The 16701-nt window shown below is 43.5% G+C and overlaps 1 protein-coding gene across 2 annotated transcripts in view; it reads left to right on the top strand.

Moving 5' to 3' along the window:
* Nucleotides 1-16701, top strand: part of LOC126177131 (negative elongation factor A-like) — a 159358-nt gene that overhangs the window by 118204 nt on the left and 24453 nt on the right. For both annotated transcript variants that reach the window (XM_049924400.1, XM_049924401.1), the window contains exons 4-5: nucleotides 12096-12261; nucleotides 12352-12543. In XM_049924400.1, the coding sequence (XP_049780357.1) occupies nucleotides 12096-12261; nucleotides 12352-12543 (358 nt within the window). The remainder of the gene's footprint in view (nucleotides 1-12095; nucleotides 12262-12351; nucleotides 12544-16701) is intronic.

Genomic DNA, 16701 nt, shown 5'->3' with positions numbered 1-16701 from the left:
TCTTCTGCCGTCTAACTGTCATAGTACTTGCAATTTCAGTTTGGAATTCCTGTGTGATTGTCTGGATAGATGTCTGCCTATTACACATTACAACCCTCTTAAACTGTCGGCAGTCTCTGTCAGTCAACAGACAAGGTCTGTACATGTCCCTTCATGTTTCCACTTCACTATCACATCGGAAACAGTAGACCTAGGGATGTGTAGGAGCGTGGAAATCTCGCATACAGCCGTATGACACAAGTGACACCCAAGAACCTTACCTCATGCAAAGTCCGTGAATGCCGCAGAGCACTCCATTCTGCTCTCACGATGTGAAATGACATTGCTGATACGGAGTACCTGGCAGTAGGTGGCAGCACAATGCACCTAATATGAAAAACATATGGTTTTGGAGGTGTCCGGGTACTTTTGATCACATCATGTATATACAACCGCTCACTCACAGAAAGATCCGTACCTAAAGACTGAAAAACTGCTAAAGTCACACCAATACCTAGAAAGGGAAATAGGAGTAATCCGCTGAATTACAGGCCCATATCACCAACGTCGATTTGCAATAGGGTTTTGGACCATATACTGTGTTCAAACATTATGAATTACCTTGAAGAAAACAATGTATTGACACGTAGTCAGCACAAATTCAGAAAAAATTTTCTTGTGAAACACAACTAGCTCTTTATACTCATGAAGTGCTACTGACTGGGGGTGTCAAATTGATTCCACATTTTTAGATTTCCAGAAAGCTTCCTACACCATTCCTCACAAGCGTCTTCTTACCAAACTGCCTGCTATGGAATGTCACCTCAGTTGCGCGACTGGATTCATGATTTCCTGTCAGAAAGGTCACAGTTTGTAGACAGAAAGCCATCGAGTAAAACAGAAGCAATATCTGGCGTTCCCTAAGGAAGTGTTATGCCCTGTAATGTTCCTGATTTATATTAACGACATATGAGACAATCTGAGTAGCCCTCTTAGGTTGTTTGCAGATGTTGCTGTCATTTATCGTCTCGTAAAGTCATCAGATGACCAAAACAAATTGCGAAAAGTGGCAATTGACCCTGAATAAAGAAAAATGTGAAGTTATTCACATGAGTACTGAAAGAAATCTGCTAGATTTCGATTATGCAATAAGTCACACAAATATGAAGGTTGTATATTGAGCTAAATACTAAGGGAATATAATTTTTAAAAAAAAACCTGAGTTGGAACAATCACATAGATAATGTTGTGGGTAGAGAAAACCAAAGACTGCGATTCATTGGCAGAACACTTATCAGGTGCAACAGGTCTACTAAAGAGACCCTGCTTACACCATGCTTGTCCGCCCTATTCTGTGGAGTATTATTGTGCTGTGTGGGATCCGCATTAGGTGAGACTGATGGAAGACATCGAAAAAGTTCAAAGAAGAGCAGCTCATTTTGTATTATCGCGAAATAGGAGAGATAGTGCTACAGACATGATATGTGAATTGGAGTGGCAATCATTAAAACAAAGGTGTTTGAGTGGTAAACATAATCGCTGCCTGCACCATTAGCAGTCCTCCTCGATATCAGTCTCTCTTCACAATGTTCGAGTTTCACAATCATGTTCCACATTACCATCAGCTGCGAATCCCTCGAGAATCACTCTCCTGATCATATCGGGACTCATCTGTGAAAAGAACATTGGCTCACTCTTCAACTGTCCAGGTGGCATGTTGGTGACTCCATTCTAGACGTTTCCTCTGTGAAGCCGCATCAGAGGCACACATGCAGCCGATCTCCATCAATAAAGGCCACTCTATCGAAGCTTTCTCTACACTATTTCCCTCAATACAGCATGTCCAGTGGATACTGCACAGTCCAATGCCAGTTGCTACACAGTACTAAGGCAGTACTGCCGTGCATTTACAACCAAGTAATGAACCTCTCTTTCAGATATCCCACCTGGTCAGCCTTCCCTAGTCTCCGTGGTACAGTTTTGGTCTCTATAAACTCTCACCACATCTGAGAAACAGCAGAATTATTCACATTCAGGCATCGGGCCACATGAGTTTTCGACTGCCCTGCTTCCATTCTTCCTATGGCCCTCCACCGCAGTGTCTGGTAGGTGTCTTTTCTATGCAATACTGCACCATCTGTGACCGTGTTCGCAGCAATTGTAGATATGGGAGTACCAGACAAACACTACTATGTTTAGTAGATTCCCTGACGACGTCATTGGCGTGGTTTTCCGTTGACCGAAATGCTGTCTTCCATGCAGAACACTATCGTACAGACATCTGTTGTCAGTTTGTATGATTATATCATGAATTAAACACAAGACGATGAAACAGCAGTTTGTTGCTTTAATTTTTTTACACCAGTGTAACTACTCACTAAACTAAAAATAAACTGCTATATGCCTCTCAGGGGGCTCAGCATTTAGTTGCTGGGTACGGGCTTGGCGACCCCGGGATCCCTGAGCTAGGAACCGGGAAGTGCCACCAGTCCTCAATACCGTAAGCTCTGAGCGTGCTTCAACAACCACCATAAGGTGCGACAGTGGAATGTTGTACGGTACAGAGCCTGGGGATCTTGGCTTAACTGCATGGGTCGCGAGGATGGTATAAACCTCTATAAAAAAAAAACTCAATCTCAAGGTGTGCTGTGCACCGAGGAGACGCATGGCTGTTCAGGTAGAACAGTTGCTACCGGGGCGACCTCTGGGGAACCTGCTGCCCCCCGGTTGTATTAGGCTTGCCCAGGCAAGTGGGGCCCTGTCTGGGTGGACATTCCTTCCGCTAGCTGCTCGTGGGACCACCATGAAACTAAATACAAATAGTGCACAAGCACGAGTCTGTAAGAAAGGAAAGTTCAATGCTTTACAGTATGACCCACAATCGTTCCCTTCACTGTCCACACCAGGGGAGGAACAGCGGTCTAAATTACCTGGTGCAACATATTGTCCTCGATTTCTGGTTTGCAGCCGAACAGATGGGATTCATTTCTGACCACAAAGCCTCAGTTTTTTGTGGAAAATTTAGAGGACAAGTTTGTAGAAGTTGAGGGCCTGTCTAAAATAAGGTCTGGAGCAGTCCTCATACAGACAGCATCCCCAGCACAGTTACGGGCATTACTTGCTTGTGACGAGCTCGGTGATGTTGCAGTCTCCATTACGCCTCATAAGAGCCTCAATATGGTTCAGGGACTTATTTTTCATCATGACCTGTTGTTGCAGTCTGACGACGAGCTCCGTGCAAATATGGAACGCCACGGTGTCCACTTTGTTCGACGTGTCTTCAGGGGACCTAAAGATAGTAGGGTCGCCACCGGCGCCTTCATCTTGGCTTTCGAGGGAGACACCCTGCCCGAGAAGGTCAAGGTGATGATATGTCGATGTGATGTTAAGCCTTATGTCCCTCCTCCCATGCGCTGCTTTAAGTGCTGGAGACATATGTCATGGAGATGTGACGCCAACCCTATCTGTCGGGAGTGTGGACGTGCCTCCCACCCCAACGTCCCGTGTTCGCCGCCCCCTGTTTATGTCAACTGCGAGCAGAAACATTCACTGTGCGGTTTATCAAAGAGAACAGAAGATTATGGAGTATAAGACCTTGGACAGGCTCACTTACACAGAGGCTAAACGCAAGTACGACCGACTTCACCCTGTGCGCATTTCATTGACGTTTGCTGCAGCAGCTTCGATGTCTCCATCCCTGGCGACGAGCCCCCAAGCCCAGCCGCTTTTTGTGGGCTCTCCAGCCCGACAGTCTATTCCTGCTCCCCAGGTAGTTGAGGGAACACCCTCTTCTGTTGCTCCCCTATTATCAACATCGAGAGTAACAACCCCTCCTTCTTTGGGGACTTCAGCCCCCACCTTTGAGCCGGAGAAGTGCCCGCCTCCTCCGGCTCTCCTCGTGTGGAAGGGATCGCTTGGTGCCCTCCCTTCCATAGTTACTGCCCCTCCAGATGTCAGCCTGTGGCTGAAGAAGCCACCACCTGAGGGCCGTAGGGCTTCCAGGTATTCCTGGGTCCATAAGCCTGGGTCGGAAAAGCCCACCCAGCCTATAAACCGAAGGACAAATGAGACCCTACCAAAAAGAAGAAAAAGCAAAAGGAGAAGGATATAGAGACAGAAGAGGAGTTCACCACTGCACCTGAAGATGATGTGGAGCATCTGTTGCTCGACCCGCAGCTCCTATGGAAGTTGTTCAGGCTACTTCGCAATCGGTTGCAGCGAGTGCTTCTAAGGTGTGACCTATCTCCCCAGGTTCTTTCATGTCTTCACACTCGGATACCATTATCCTTCAATGGAATTGCCGTGGTTATTTCCAGTACCTTGCTCAGTTGAAACAGCTTTTTTGTCACTTCCCTGCCACTTGTCTGGCCCTACAGGAAATCTGGTTTCCTGTTCGGCGGACCCCCTCCCTCTGTGGCTACCGTGGTTACTATAAGAACCGCATAGTAGAATACGACAGGGTGTCTGGCGGTGTCACTGTTCCTAGTGCCCCAGTGCCACTTCACACGGCTCTTGAGGCTGTGGCTGTTAGAGTCCGGGCAGGAATGGAGCTTACCATCTGTTCCCTCTGCCTTTCCCCGGATGAGGTTGTCCATCTTGCCGACCTAGTTGCCTTGTTCGCCCACTACCCCCCACCCACCATTCTTCCTTTTGGGGGATTTTAATGCCCACCACACTTTATGGGGTGGGGCCCAGATCTCGAGCCAGGGTAGGAACGTTGAGGCTCTCTTGGCACAGCAGGACGTTTGCCTCCTTAACACAGGTGCTCCCACATATTTTAGCTTGACTCACGGCACATATTCGGCCATTGACCTCTCTGTTAGTAGCCCAGGTCTTCTTCCATACCTCAGTTGGAGGGTCCACGACGACCTCTGTGGTAGCGACCACTTTCCTATCCTGGTTTCTCTTCTTCAATCCCAACCCCCTGACCAGCTGCCACGATGGTCTCTTTGTGGAGCTGATTGGGCAGCCTACAGCTCAGCTACTATGGCCATTGCTCCACTTCCTGCTGGCATTGATTCGGCAGTGGACGAGGTCACTATGGCCATTGTTTCTGCTGCCGAGGCAACTGTCCCCTGCTCTTCAAGTACCCTAAGGCATAAGTAAGTCCCTTGGTGGACACCAGAGATTGCAGAAGCTATCCGGGACCGCCAGTGAGCCCTGCAATGACACCGGCGTCATCCTTCCCTAGAGAATCTGATTGCCTTTAAACGGCTGTGGGCCTGGGCTCGGCAGTTAATCCAGCGGAGAAAACAGGACTGCTGGGAACGATATGTTGCCACCATAGGTTCTCGCACCTCCCCATCTCAGTTGTGGTCATGGGTTCGGCACATTTTTGGCTTTCGCCCTCATGCATCTGCCCCTTGCCTTTCTCTTTGGGGTACACTTTGTACTGACCCAATCGCCATCGCCGAACATCTGGCAGAGTACTTCGCTCGTATTTCCGCAACAGCAGGCTATAGCGCAGAATTCCGCGCAATTAAAGAGCAGGCTGAGGGTACGCAGCTGTCGTTTCTCACGCATCGTTGGGAATGATACAACGCCCCGTTTAGTGAATGGGAGTTCCAAAGTGCCCTTACACTTGCCCTGATACCTCTCCAGGTCCAGACTGAATTCACAACCAGTTTCTTCGCCATATATCGGCACACTGTCGAGGTGAATTACTCGCCCTGTTTAACCGCATCTGGACGGAGGGCGTTTTCCCAACTCGTTGGCAGGGTAGTGTTACCATCCTGGTGCAGATCCGCTGGTGGTTGATAGCTATCGCCCTATCAGCCTTACCAACGTTACGTGCAAACTCCTGGAACGGATGGTGAGTCAGCGGCTCATGTGGATCCTCGAAGCACAGGGCCTCCTAGCCCAGCAACAGGGGGGGGCTTCCGTCAGGGCCACTCAGCGATCAATTTAATCTTGCTAGAGTCAGCTAGTTGCTGTTTTCTTTGGTCTTCAGAAGGCATACAATACCACCTGGCGCCATCATATCCTTTGCTACGCTGCACTGAACGGTGGCTGCAGGGAGCTATCCGTAAGGCACATTTTTGGGCATACAACCATTTTTTTCAGTTCTCAGGCTCTGAGACCCGAGTGATGCATTTCTGTCATCGTTAAACGGTCCACCTCCATCCAGAGCTCTACCTTGTCAATGAACTCCTTCGTATTGAGGAGACACATCGCTTCCTTGGCATGCTGTTTGATGCTCGGCTCACTTGGCCGCCTCATTTTCGCGAGCTTAAACAACGGTGCTGGCGGCACTTCAACATCCTTCGGTGCCTCAAGCAACACCGTTTGGGGGGCTGCGTGAACAACCCTCCTACAGTTCTATAAGGCCTTAGTCCAATCCTGTCTCGACTACGGGAGCGTGGTGTACGACTCAGCAGCACCTTCAATGTTGCAGATCCTTGACTTGATTCTCCATTGTGGCGTCAGACTGGTGACAGGTGCCTTCCGCACTAGTCCGGTGACTAGCCTTCTTGTAGAAGCTGGAATCCCTCACTCTACGGTTCCTCCGACAACAGTTGCTTGCCTCATACATCACCCGCGCCCATGCCTCGCCCAACCACCCGAACCGCAGACTCCCTTTTCCCCGATCGCGGTCCGCGTTCGTTCCCTTATCTCGTCACTAGAGTCCTTTCCCCTTCCTCCATCCTTCCGGCCCTCTTCTTCTACCCCTCCTTGGTCCCTCACTCGCTTGCGGCTTTGCTTGGATTTGTCCTGCGACTCCAAGTCCTCTGTTCCACCTGCCAGTTTTCGTCAACAATTCCTGGCTCTTCTTGCCTCGTTTCGCGATGCAGATGTAGTCTACACCGATGGTTGGACATACGCGGTTGGCCCACAGCTACCTCCTTCGTCGTGAGAACCCGCCCAAGTGTCGCTGTGATGCGGGGCTAACAGTGGTCCATCTTCTGATGGACTGCCCCCTTTTAGTTCCTTTGCAGCAGTCCTTTAATTTACCAGCTGCACTTCCTTTAATTCTCGGTGACAGTGCCTCTATAGCCGACTCAGTTTTACGTTTTATCCGTGCAGCTGGGTTTTATCACTCACTCTAGTGTGGGCACTCTCACATGATTTCTCAGGCTACACCCACTCCAGCGACCTTTAATTGTGACGTGGATACCAAAATAGTGTCTTTTATGGAAAGAAGTTGTGTTAGTACCTCTATCAACTTTTTCCAGCTGGAGGTTCTTCGTTTGTCGTTGAGTGGTTGACCTTTTACCTGATCCATCAACCCCAAAACCAACCAACCAAACTGCTATATGAGCATGAGCTCAGTGAAGTTATTTTGTCTACTCGCATGAAAAAACTGGACAGGAAATACCAGGGAGGTGTAGTTTGTCCGTAAAATTCAAGGCTAGCAGCGCTCATGGTGGAGGAAGTTGCATTTCCCAAAATAACACTACACATGCCTTACACAGGATGTATACACCCCGGGACAACTGGAAAAAACCCGGGCATTATCCAGAATTCTGGGAATTTTTCATGGTTTTAATTTGCAATTAATTTTTTGTAGTTTTGACTGGTAAGGACTCATACTCTAACAAAGAATAATATTGTAGCCCGCTACTGCAATATAATACTGTAGCAATAAAACATAAACGAGAGGAAAAATTCCAGAATAAAACTTCAGTTGCAAAGGAAATACTCCAATTTCAACAACAAAACACCGTGCACACAAAGCATCTGCCAACAGCAAAACTTGTCGAAGGTCTTAGGACGAAGGCTACGTAATACTTTGTAACAACAAACTGCTCCTGATGAGTGTGACGTCACAATTTTTAAATTAGGTTTGTTTGAGCAGTACCTACACCCTATTTCTTGCTACTTGAAGCCAGATGCCAATTGGAAGAATTTATTCTGACGCACCCAAGTTGCCAGGTTCACGCATGCACAAAACAGTCTGAGTTGTACTGCGGAATAGGGTAGTCTCAACGAGACCGTGTTTACGTTTAGAGATTTTGCTGTTTCCTCTTCATGTACGGCTCCCATGTCAGATGAAAACAAAACGGATTTCTGTTACCTGTAGTTACCGAATGAATTAAAATACATTCACATAATTACGGGAGGCTTAAGTATATTATTAGTTTGTTTTCTAATTTTATTTCATTTCCACGTTTTTGGCAGTCAGGAAATAATTGTCTTGGAGAACAGTGAATTGATTTTTGTTGGTTTGCTAGAGAAATTTGGGTTTTATTTATTTTTTCCACTAAGGTAATCAATTTATTCAAAGCCAAGCGTTTCATTCCACAGTGTAGGCTAGTTTCAACTGTTCACTGAATTTCAAGTGCACATTTTTATCTTCTAGTACGTATGGCATTTTGCCATAATAAAGAGCTGAGCATGAGGTACATCACAAAAACCACACTGCAAAGTGTAATAATAGGTTGGGGCCTACTTCATTGTGAATCTGGATATACGAATGTGCACTTCAAGCCGAATTACACATTTTAGTATGGTTTATGAAAGGGAAGCAGCGGTGGGAAAGGGAGTGAGACAGGGTTGTAGCATCTCCCCGATGTTATTCAATCTGTATATTGAGCAAGCAGTAAAGGAAACAAAAGAAAAATTCAGGGTAGGTATTAAAGTCCATGGAGAAGAAATAAAAACGTTGAGGTTCGCCTCGCCGATGACATTGTAATTGTCAGATAGAGCAAAGGACTTGGAAGAGCAGTTGAACGGAATGGACAGTGTCTTGAAAGGAGGATATAAGATGAACATCAACAAAAGCATTACGAGGATAATGGAATGTAGTCGAATTAAGTCGGGTGATGCTGAGGGAATTAGATTAGGAAATGAGACACTTAAAGTAGTAAAGGAGTTTTGCTACTTGGGGAGCAAAATAGCTGATGATGGTCAAAGTAAAGAGGATATAAAATGTAGACTGGCAATGGCAAGGAAAGAGAAAAGAGAAATTTGTTAACATCGAATATAGATTTAAGTGTCAGGAAGTCGTTTCTGAAAGTATTTGTATGGAGTGTAGCCATGTATGGAAGTGAAACATGGATGATAAATAGTTTAGACAAGAAGAGAATAGAAGCTTTTGAAATGAAATGTGGTGCTACAGAAGAATGCTGAAGATTAGATGGGTAGATCACATAACTAATGAGGAAGTATTGAATAGAATTGGGGAGAAGAGGAGTTTGTGGCACAACTTGACAAGAAGAAGGGACCGGTTGGTAGGACATGTTCTGAGGCATCAAGGGATCACCAATTTAGCATTAGAGGGGAGTGTGGAGGGTAAAAATCGTAGAGGGAGACCAAGAGATGAATACACTAAGCAGATTCAGAAGGATGTAGGTTGCAGTAAGTAATGGGAGATGGAGAAGCTTGCACAGGATAGAGTAGCATGGAGAGCTGCATCAAACCAGTCTCAGGACTGAAGACAACAACAACAACATCATGGTTTACGAACTTCTGATGCTCTTAGTGTATCCTCTGAGGCCCTGTTTCTTTTATGACGTAATGTAAGATATCTTAATGCTTTATACGTACGCACATACGTCCTTCCTATTCTATCATAGCTGTGCAAGCGCAGTAATGCCTGTTTTCTGACACTTTCTGGCACCTGCTGAAACGAACCTGTGTCTAATAGGTGCAAATGGTGGTTTGAAAAGCATTATTTTCAGAGTAAATTCCATTTTACGCAGTCCGCCTGGTTAGGTGAGTGGTAACTTGAGTGCCTCCTATGCTGTGTGCTTGGGTTCAATTCCCGTCCGGGTTGGAGATTTTCTCGTGGACTGGGTTTGCATTGTTCTCATTATAATTTCATCCTCATCAGCGGCATGCACGTTGCCCAATGTGGTGTCGACTGAAATAAAACTTGCATTCCGCAACTGAACTTCCCACTCACTCATGTTCCCCGCAAGATGAATTACGTTACATGTGAGAATGCGCGATGAATTTCTTAAATCACAGAGCATTTGATTCTCGTTTATGGCATAACATTGTGTGGACCGGTCATTTAGAAGAATTTTGAGCTCAGAAGGCCAGACATTCATGTCATTATTTTAAATTTTACTGGCACATTTGCATGATGTATCTTGAAGTAACACACACAAAGACCAATATTACATGTGAAAGCTTAGCTTCTCTTGTAGCTTATTAATCTTAGAGAACAACATTATAAGTGAAGGTTTAGCTTTTCGTGTAGCTACACTATGTATATTAATTTGAACCATTGACTTTGACTATTTGTGTGCTCGTGCTACTTAACAGTGATATTGCTATTGGCTGACTACATCATGTGTCCTATGCTCTGAATATTGGCTTGCGAGATGACGCGACATGAGCTATGACTAGCTTACTAGCTTACAAAAGGGCATCATAATTTCGATTTCAGTGCTTTGGGAACTACCATGCTGTATTTGGTGCAATTATGAAAATATGCAACGTACACGTTGCTGCACACCATCAAAGATTTCCAAGATTTTTTTTTTTTATTTGTTTTCTAAAGTGGTGGTGGAAGTTTTACGCTGATGATGTATTAAACGTTAACCATTCAAAGGATTGACAAGTTTCCCACTTTTGTGGGAAAATATATTGTCACGTAATGTGAAAAAAGTGTATTTTGACCCGGGAAAAATTGTATAATTTAACCGGGAAATCCGGGAATGTTTTCTTGTCCACGTATACTCACTGTGTACAGGATGACTAAGAATCAGTTGTCTCGAACATTGTAGAACAAATTATGCAGAGATTTGCATGGATTCTGCCTATATCCTTCTTTTGCATTGGTATTAATAGTAACGCATAAGGTTAGGTCAATAGATCACGTAACTGGTGAGGAGGTACTTAACGAAACTGGGGAAACAAAGTTGTGGCAGAGCTTGACCAAAAGAAGGGATCAGTTGACAGAACACACTCAGAGACATTAAGGAATCACCAGTTTAGTATTGGAGGGAAGTGTGGGGAAGGGAGGGAGGGGGGGGGGAGGATTGTAGAGGGAGACCAAGAGATGAACACAGTAACCAGATTCAGGAGGTTGTAGGTTGCATTAGTTACTCAGAAGTGAAGAGGGGCGAGGCTCGCACAGGATAGAGTAGCATGGAGAGTTGCATCAAACCAATCTTCGGACTGAAGACCACAACAAGACAAATAACTCATAACTGTGTGCCATATTGTGTCAACACGCATTGTGGAAAAAAAACATCCCTGGGCAGTTCAGCACACTGCGTAGCCAATGATTCATAAGGTGGGCTGCGGAAGGGTTGGTATTATTTTGTGAAACTCTCTGTAGTTCCTTTCTGTGATGTTGTATGGTAGAGTGAGTTGGGGAATCGCCATCTCACTCTTCAGTTTGCAAACCTATGGTGGGGGGAAATGTATGCCCTCAATCCAGCGACATGCCTTCCCTCACACTAATTACCTTCACCCCATTCCCCATCCCAACAACCTTCCACCCTGTGACTCCGTGGGAACACAGTTTATCCCTTAATATAATTCTGCTGCACATACATGTGGTATACACGTTTAATATTTGTTCCTAACCCACTTCATTTAACAATAAACATTTATTTTATATCATTAAAACATAATAATCCGAGACCTTTCCATCCACTCCCTTGCAACACAGAAGCTGTTAGACCTAGAGAAAACATTAATAGGACTTTTTGTAGGAAATTTATTGTAGTTTAATTTTGAGCTGGAAGACATTTTCGCTATAAGCCACTGTCTTTGAGATATTAAAGAGAGAGAGGAGGGGAAGAGACCTCCAGACACCCCCATCCTCACTACCATGCTCGTACTCTATTGGTTGCAATTCTAGTATGAGATTGTACAAAAATTTTGCGACTACACAAATTTTTTCCTGTAATTTTTCTTCATTGACTAGACTGTCTGTGTCATCAGTGACGTTAGCGTGAAGAAATGTGATCAGTCTAGAAAGACTAAAAGAACGCTATTCTGTAGCGGATATGCATATTCGAGTCAACTCTTATACTGTACTGTGGATGCTCCTAGCAGAGTTTTTTATTGACTTTGCTATGAGGCCTTTGCTTAATTTTATAAGTAATCTTATCATTTTCTGCTGAATGATGCAGAAACATTTAATTTATTTGCACTGATGCTTATTGCCATAATATATTCTATTTATATTACTTACTTTGTTGTGTTATCTGTTACAGACCCAGCCTCTTAAGCATTTTACTTTGAAAAGGAAACCAAAATCAGCTGCACTGCGTGCTGAGCTCTTACAAAAGTCTGCTGATGCAGCGAGTAATCTTAAGAAAAACACTGTGCCCACTGTGCCTGTTCGGTCGCGAGTTATGCCTCGAAAACTGAATGACACAAGTAAGTATCTGCAGATTTCCTGTTATCTGATTAAATAATTAGAACAGCTCTGAAGCTGACAGTAATATTTACTATTGTCTTACTTTTCAGCACCATTAAAAGGCATACCAAGTCGAATTCCATCTGGTGGTTTCCGTTCGCCATCACTAAGTAGTCCTATTATGTCTCGCCCTCAGCATCCTCGCACACCAGCTGGACGCAAAGATGGTGGAATAAAACTTCTAGACATAAACGAACAGCCTCTCGGATACGCTCAGGCAAAGAAACGAAAGCGAATGCAAGGTACTGTATGTTAGAAGGAGATTTTTCTTGAATTGTGAGATAACTTCTTCAGTACATTTTTTGGTAGACAGTCCTCCAAAAACTGGAAAATAACAATACATGCTAACAGCTCTGTAACTTATATGAAGTAAGTTGATAACCATATGGTCGTATAAAAAGTCTGATGTTATGTTTAGAAAATTTATACATTCTTGTGTAAACAAACGTAACTTTCTGAAGATAATGATAATAAAATTAAGATCGACAAAAAACAATCAATTATTGATAAAATTATTTAATTGGATAGATAAAAAATCTACTCACTGAGCGGCGGCAGAACACACACATAAAAGACTGTTGTGATTGGCAGGCTTTTGGAGCCAGTGGCTACTTCAGGCAGAAAGGTTAAAGAGAAAGGAAGGAAGGTGAAGGAAAAGGACTGGAGAGGTCTAGGAAAAAGGGTAGATTTTGGGAAAGTCACCCTTCAACCCTTCTCCCTGAAGGAGAAGCCAATGGCTCCGAAAGCTTGCCAACGAAAAGTCTTTTATGTGTGTGTTCTGCCACTGCTTGGTGAGTAGATTTTTTTTTATCCATCCAATTAAAAAAATTAAGATCAGTAGCTTATATGATAAAAGGTATGACAGTGACAGTGCAAGATTTGGTGGATAATTTCACTTGTAAAATCATGTCTGGTTGTCACCAGAGTTGTATCATCATCTTGAAGCAGCAGGAAACTAGTTGAAACATTTTTTTCAGTGTGATATTGATTGTATGTACAGTAAACGAGTAGCAAGATTTAATCAATACCTTCACAGTTTGATAGCAATAGTAATGTTACTGATGATGACAGTATCACTAAAGCGGAGTTACTAAACACGGTTTTCCAAAATTCCTTCACCAAAGAAGATAAAGTAAATATTCCAGAATTCAAATTAAGAATAGCTGCCCACATGAGTAACTTAAGCATAGGTATCCTCAGTGTACCAAAGTAACGTGAATCAGTTAATAAAGATAAAGGCAATGTCTTTGGTCCAGATTGTTTTTGTTTACCAGATAGGTTCCTGTCAGAGTACGCTGATACAATCACTCTTTGTTTTAAGGTCCATACCTAAGGAGTGGGGAAACTTCAAAGAAAAAGATTTCTTGACAAATAGCCCACGTTGTTGTTGTTGTGGTCTTCAGTCCTGAGACCGGTTTGATGCAGCTCTCCATGCTACTCTATCCTGTGCAAGCTTCATCTCCCAGTACCTACTGCAGCCTACATCCTTCTGAATCTGCTTAGTGTATTCATCTCTTGATCTCCCTCTACGATTTTTACCCTCCACTCTGCCCTCCAGTACTAAATTGGTGATCCCTTCATGCCTCAGAACATGTCCTACCAACTGATCCCTTCTTCGAGTCGAGTTGTGCCACAAACTCCTCTTCTCCCCAGTTCTGGTCAGTACCTTCTAATTGGTTATGTGATCTACCTATCTAATCTTCAGCAGTCTTCTGTAGCACCACATTTCAAAAGCTTCTATTCTCTTCTTGTCTAAACTATTTATCGTCCATGTTTCACTTCCATACATGGCTACACTCCATACAAATACTTTCAGAAACGACTTCCTGACACGTAACTCTATACTCGATGTTAACAAATTACTCTTCTTCAGAAATGCTTTCCTTGCCATTGCCAGTCTACATTTTACATCCTCTCTACTTCGACCATCATCAGTTATTTTGCTCCCCAAGTAGCAAAATTCCTTTACTACTTTAAGTGTCTCATTTCCTAATCTAATTCCCTCAGCATCACCTGACTTAATTCGACTACATTCCATTATCCTCGTTTTGTTTTTGTTGTTGTTCATCTTATACCGTACTTTCAAGACACTGTCCATTCCGGTCAACTGCTCTTCCAAGTCCTTTGCTGTCTCTGACAGAATTACAATGTCATCGGCGAACCTCAACGTTTTTTTCTTTTTTTCTTCTCCATGGATTTTAATACCTACTCTGAACTTTTCTTTCGGTAATTTTCACATCTGTCAACACCTGCTTTCTTTGGTATTGGAATTATTATATTCTTCTTGAAGTCTGAGGGTATTTCGCCTGTCTCATACATCGTGCTCACCAGATGGTAGAGTTTTGTCATGATTGGCTCTCCGGAGGCCATCAGTAGTTCAAATGGAATGTTGTCTACTCCCGGGGCCTTGTTTCGACTCAGGTCTTTCAGTGCTCTGTCAAACTCTTCACGCAGTATCTTATCTCCCATTTCGTCTTCATCTACATCCTCTTCCATTTCCATAATATTGTCCTCAAGTACATCGCCCTTGTATAAACCCTCTATATACTCCTTCCACCTTTCTCCCTTCCCTTCTTTGCTTAGAACTGGGTTGCCATCTGAGCTCTTGATATTCATACAAGTGGTTCTCTTCTCTCCAAAGGTCTCTTTAATTTTCCTGTAGGCAGTATCTATCTTACCCCTAGTGAGACAAGCCTCTACATCCTTACATTTGTCCTCTAGCCATCCCTGCTTAGTTATTTTGCACTTCCTGTCGATATCATTTTTGAGACGTTTGTATTCCTTTTTGCCTGCTTCATTTACGGCATTTTTATATTTTCTCCTTTCATCAATTAAATTCAATATTTTTTCTGTTACCCAAGGATTTCTGTTAGCCCTCGTCTTTTTACCTACTTGATCCTCTGCTGCCTTCACTACTTCATCCCTCAGAGCTACCCATTCTTCTTCTACTGTATTGCTTTCCCCCATTCTGGTCAATTGTTCCTTTATGCTCTCCCTGAAACTCTCTACAACCTCTGGTTCTTTCAGTTTATCCAGATCCCATCTCCTTAAATTCCCACCTTTTTGCAGTTTCTTCAGTTTCAATCTGCAGTTCATAACCAATAGATTGTGGTCAGAATCCACATCTGCCCCAGGAAATGTCTTACAATTTAAAACCGGGTTCCTAAATCTCTGTCTTACCATTATATAATCTATCTGATACCTTTTAGTATCTCCAGGATTCTTCCAGGTATACAACCTTCTTTCATGATTCTTGAACCAAGTGTTGGCTATGTGCAAAATTCTACAAGGCGGCTTCCTCTTTCATTCCTTCCCCCCAATCCATATTCACCTACTATGTTTCCTTCTCTCCCTTTTCCTACTGACGAATTCCAGTCACCCATGACTATTAAATTTTCGTCTCCCTTCACTACCTGAATAATTTCTTTTATCTCGTCATACATTTTTAACTAACCCGCACTCCTATTTTTTATTCATTATTAAACCTACTCCTGCATTACCCCTATTTGATTTTGTATTTATAACCCTGTAATCACCTGACCAAAAGTCTTGTTCCTCCTGCCACCGAACTTCACTAATTCCCACTATATCCAACTTTAACCTATCCATTTCCCTTTTTAAATTTTCTAACCTACCTGCCCGATTAAGGGATCTGACATTCCACGCTCCGATCCGTAGAAAGCCAGTTTTCTTTCTCCTGATAACGACGTCCTCCTGAGTAGTCCCCGCCCGGAGATCCGAATGGGGGACTATTTTACCTCCGGAATATTTTACCCAAGAGGACGCCATCATCATTTAATCATACAGTAGAGCTGCATGTCCTCGGGAAAAATTTGGGTAGCAATCATTTAAAAAAAGGCATGTTTCATTATGGCAGGATCTTCTCATGAAATTTCAATAACAAACTTTCTCCTCTGATTGCGAAAAATTTTTGTTGGCACTTACTTATGTAGAGAGAAATTATCATCATAATAAAATAAGAGAAACCAGAGCTCACACATAAAGATTTGAGTGTTTGTTTTTTCCTTGTGCTGCTCAAGAGTGAAATTTACATAGAAATAGCTTGAAGGTCGCTTGGTGAACCCTCTGTCAGGCACTTAATTGTGAATTGGAGAGTAATGATGTCGATGTAGATTGCTACTTGACTGATAATCAGAGAGTATTTCATCTGTAAAATATAAAGTGTACACATTTTTGCTTGCTCGTGCGTTCAATTTTTACTTCTGCCCTTTCCTTACTAAAAATGCATTGCTTTAAATTTGAGAAACTATTTGCTGTAGATATGCAGCCACTTTCAGAATACTGCTGTTTTTCCTAAGAAACTGCAGTGTTTAAAGCCCAGGAATTTTTCTTTCTTATTTAAAGTTTTGAGATTCATGGTGAACATTATTCTAGTTACT

The sequence above is a fragment of the Schistocerca cancellata genome, chromosome 3 (genome assembly GCF_023864275.1).
Source record: "Schistocerca cancellata isolate TAMUIC-IGC-003103 chromosome 3, iqSchCanc2.1, whole genome shotgun sequence".
Taxonomy (NCBI): Eukaryota; Metazoa; Arthropoda; class Insecta; order Orthoptera; family Acrididae; genus Schistocerca; species Schistocerca cancellata.
The sequence above is the reverse complement of the archived record's forward strand: the minus strand, read 5'-3'. Positions and strand labels throughout refer to the sequence as shown.